The following is a 4,341-nucleotide window of genomic DNA, read 5'->3' as shown; positions in this document are numbered from 1 at the left end:
AGTCATATTCAAGGCTCAGATCATAGTTTATTTTTCCAGTTCTCAATTTATTTATTCTTCCCCCTACCGCCCCCTAAAGTTTACAATACAAGTAGAAAGAGTATTACAAAAGCTAAGAAAATACAGGTCACAGATAAAACCAATAAGTTGCCTTTCATCTTAATACAATTTCTGTAGATCTTTTCAATTTTTCCATCATAAACTTATATCTGCTGGTAGTTTCACTTTTAATAGTGACCACCCCAGATGAAGATGGCACCTCAGGATAATAACAGCCAGGTCTGCTGCAAAGATTCCTGCTATGTTGAACCCACAGAAGAATTAGATGATGACTGGCTGAGCCCAGCAAGCAGTTTGGTTTCAAAGCATTTTGTTCCTTAGGAGTCTTCTATTTCATCCAGATTCTCTGTGTAGCAGGTGACTAAACCACTGCACTCCCAGAGGCTTGTAACTTAAATTGATTACAAAGTGGCCAGCTAGGGATGCTACCTTGACACCTGATAAAATACAGGTCCTGTAGTGGGTGAAACTGAGATAGATGTTCTTGAGGTTTGGAAATTCATCTGTGCTCAATACAGTTTGTTGTGGCTCAGACCAACACACTGTAACTTCATGAGGCTGTGGAATGCTTGGTTGCCTATTGCTATCAGTTCACAGGGTGATAAAATTAGCACCTCTAAATTGGATAGCTGTTTGAACAGGTTGTTCTTTGGCATGATCCCTGAATCAAAGTTTTTTTGACTAAGGTCCAAATGCATGAGATTTTCCAGACCTTGAAATAGATGCTGAATGCTAGTATTAATGTGGCAGGAGGAAACATTGAGCATCTGCAAAAGATGCAAATTTCAGCAAGGACCCTGTGTGTTGTTGACGTGAAGAGGAGTGACGGCTACATCCAGTAGCTCTAGGTTAGCACTGTTCTTAATGAGCACATCTTGGAGGTGGAGCTTTATGCTGTGGCTGAGATTCAGGTACTGAAGGCTGCTCAAACCTGTCAGTGCTTCCTCACAGCAGTCAAAGCTTTCAGTGTGGCTTTTGACTGAACCAAGGTGTTGAAGCTTTGCCAGTTTCTCTAAACAGCCAAGAGTCCACCTCCAGGAATCATGCCTTCCCCTTGAGGTGGAGGTGGGCAATAGAGGGGAGACAGCAGAGCTGATGTCATGATGTTCAAAGGAGTTTGCACTGAGATCTAACTCTGCTAGAGAGCTCATGCCACTCATACTGGGGAGCAATGCACTGATGTGGGTTTGAGTTAGGTCTTTCAGAGCCTGGTCAAGCATGGAAACGCATCTATGTTTAAGTATTTTGAAGTGCTGTAGCTGCAGGTAGAGATCCTTGACAGAGATATTACAGAGGCCTTGTAAAACATTTGCACTTATGCACGGCTCCTTTTCCACACCATGAGATGTTCCTAGGTGAAGGGTCTGAGCTGTGGAATTCTGTATATCTGCCAGGACCCCAAGGGTATCAGCACAGCCCCCAAAACCCAAAGTGTAGAAATGGGACTGGAAAGCTCCAGGTTCAATGTATATAATGTCATTGTCTTTGAAGATTACAGTTATATTGCTTGTCTTCTGCAGAACGCAGACATCTCCTGCTGTGATTTTTCTTCTGTTGTTCATTTGAAAGTTGAGGGATTTGAGGTATTGAGTAGGAAAATACGGAGGTGGTTGCTGCCCAAGATGAGAGTACCCAAGCTGTCCAGATCTGTCATTGGAATAAAGGACATACTATTTGTTCCTGTCTGCATTAAGACAAGCGCTTCAGGGATCATGGGCCAGTGACAGCTGTGTTAGTAAGATGAACAGCACAATTGTCTTCAGATGCTTGTTACTGTCAAAGGCACTGTCATACACACAATTGATCTGATATCTTGAGAAAGAAACAGTAGGTGGGCATTGACAGTATGAGGTACAAACTCACTGCTGAACTTTACAACCAGTTTATTATAAAGGCAAAACAGTGCTGGGCACATAGCAGGTTTGCTAGAGGTGCATCATAACAACACGAGTTGAACTTATATAGACGTCAAACATACGTATTTATATTTCCCCAGCACACTCCCACCCCTCTCCATCAGGACTGGGACAAAACCTGCACTTTTGACCGGTCTTCAGACAATTTGGCGCCTCACCTTTCTCTCCCAATACACAAGAATCAAACCCCACACAATACAGACCACGTCCAACCAATCAGCCCAATGATTGAACCCCACAGTCCCCTGCAATTCCCCTTGTGAAAGCCAAATATTAAAAACAACTTCTCACAACAGCACTGGAAGGGAAAGATAAGCAGTGTTTATTGCAAGACACAAACAGTGAAAACTTTCTCCTGTAAGTACAAGCCCTGTAGCCAGGGAACACCAGAAAAGTGCCATGGCCCCACAGCGAAGAGCAGGAGCGCAGAGATAAGAGGAAGTGGAAAGGGATTGTCACAACATTATACGCCGTGTGGGTAGGGTATGAGGCTCTTCTGTTGTCTTGATCAGCTCTGCCCTGGTGTGATTTTTCCTGGCTGGAGCTCAGTGCTGGGCAGATGGCACCAGTGGCAGCACCAGCAAGGAGAGATAAACCGTTGCTGTTCATGACTGAGGCTTCCATGTGCAGGTGCTTGGCACAACCTAGGGAACAGAAAGCCAGCTCAGTACCTGGGGTGACACACCACATACAGGGTCTCAGGTCCAGCCTAGGTGCACCAAAACAATACATTGCCAATTACTATAGTGAAGACAAAACATAGACAGAGCAGCTTCCCATAGTGATAAACAAAGAACCGCGCATGGAGCTGACTAGCTGGAATGTGCAGTTTAGGCTGTTAAAAAATATTTATCCTTCACTATCAGTGAGAGCAGTGCCTATGTTCTACCAATCACATAAAACAGTAAGTAAGCTCTCTCTGTACACAACAAGGCATGAAATGGCTCTCACAGGTGTGAGAAACGACCTCACTGCTAAATTTTAAATACAAACAGTTTATTATAAAATAAAGGCAAAACAGCACTGGGCACATAGCAGATTCACTAGAGGTATGCCATAGCAACACGAGATGAGCTTATATAGATGTCAAACATACATATGCATAAATACCTCCACAAATCCCTTTATATTTCCCAAGCATGCTTCCACCCATCTCATTCCCGGTCCTGCCTGTTGCTGGCTGCGGTCAGGGCTGGGACTAAAGTTTGCACTCTTGACCCAGCCAGTCTCCGACATCTTGACGCCTTACCCTCCCTCCATTTCTCTCCCAATACACATCCTACACAACAGACTACAACCAGCCAGTCAGCTTAAGGATCGTATTCTAAAGACCCTGGCAACACCAGCACCCACCAGCACCCACCTTCCCCTTGCGAAACCCAACTTCTCACACAGGGAAGTGAAGACCAACTATACGTGGGGGAATCCCACCATGCAACTCTGAGCACTTGGGTATTTGTACATTTAATCAGTGAAAGCTTTGCTGCTGCCCCCAGATGTGTGGTGCCTAGAAGTGTCTCAATGTCCTTCTTAAATTGAGGGGCACAGAACTGGACACAGGACTCAAGGTGTGGTCTAACCAGTGCTGAGTATAGGAGCACAATGACTTCCCTACACTTCCATACCATTCTTGATGCAGGCCAGGATGCCATTAGCCTTCTTGGCCACCTGGGCACACTGATGGCTCATGTTCAGCCTACTATCAACCAGTACCCCCAGGTTCTTTTCTGCCTGGCTTCTCTCCAGCCACTCTGACCCCAGCCTGTAGCTCTGCATGGGGTTATTGTGGCCGAAGTGCAGCACTCAGCACTTGGACTTGTTAAATGTCATCATGTTGGACTCTGCCCATCTGTCCAGCCTGTCAAGGTCCTCTGCAGAGCCTTTCTACCTTCTAAGCAACCAACACCTGCCCCCAGCTTGGTGTCATCTGCAAATTTACTGATGACAGACTCAACCCCCTCATCCACATCATCAATTAAGATACTAAAGAGCGTGGGGCCCGGCACTGATCCCTGAGGGACACCGCTAGTGACTGGCTGCCAGCTGGGTGCGGCACTGTTCACCACCATTCTCTGAGCTTGGCCCCCTCAGCCAGTTCCTAACCCAGCACAGAGTGCTGCTGTCCAAGCCATGGGCTGACAGCTTGGCCAGGAGTTTGCTGTGGGGGACGGTGTCAAAGGCCAAGTCCAGGTAGACTACATCCACAGCCTTCCCCACATCCACCAGGCAGGTCACCTCATCATAGAAGGAGATCAGGTTGGTCAGGCAGGACCTGCCCTTCCTAAATCCATGTTGGCCGGACCTCATCCCTCGGCCATCCTTCAGGTGTGCAGTTATTGCTCCCAAGATGATCTGCTCCATCACT

The 4,341-nt window shown here is 46.4% G+C and overlaps 1 protein-coding gene across 1 annotated transcript; it reads right to left on the bottom strand.

The window, feature by feature from the left end:
• Positions 1–299: 299 nt before the first annotated feature.
• Positions 300–3,212, bottom strand: CD180 (CD180 molecule). The gene is given in 7 exon segments (XM_054177784.1): positions 300–437; positions 439–581; positions 584–1,666; positions 1,669–1,761; positions 1,764–1,805; positions 1,808–1,872; positions 3,073–3,212. Coding segments are annotated over 7 exon segments (1,704 nt in total).
• Positions 3,213–4,341: the final 1,129 nt, after the last annotated feature.

This window comes from Dryobates pubescens, chromosome Z (assembly GCF_014839835.1).
Source record: "Dryobates pubescens isolate bDryPub1 chromosome Z, bDryPub1.pri, whole genome shotgun sequence".
Taxonomy (NCBI): Eukaryota; Metazoa; Chordata; class Aves; order Piciformes; family Picidae; genus Dryobates; species Dryobates pubescens.
The sequence above is the reverse complement of the archived record's forward strand: the minus strand, read 5'-3'. Positions and strand labels throughout refer to the sequence as shown.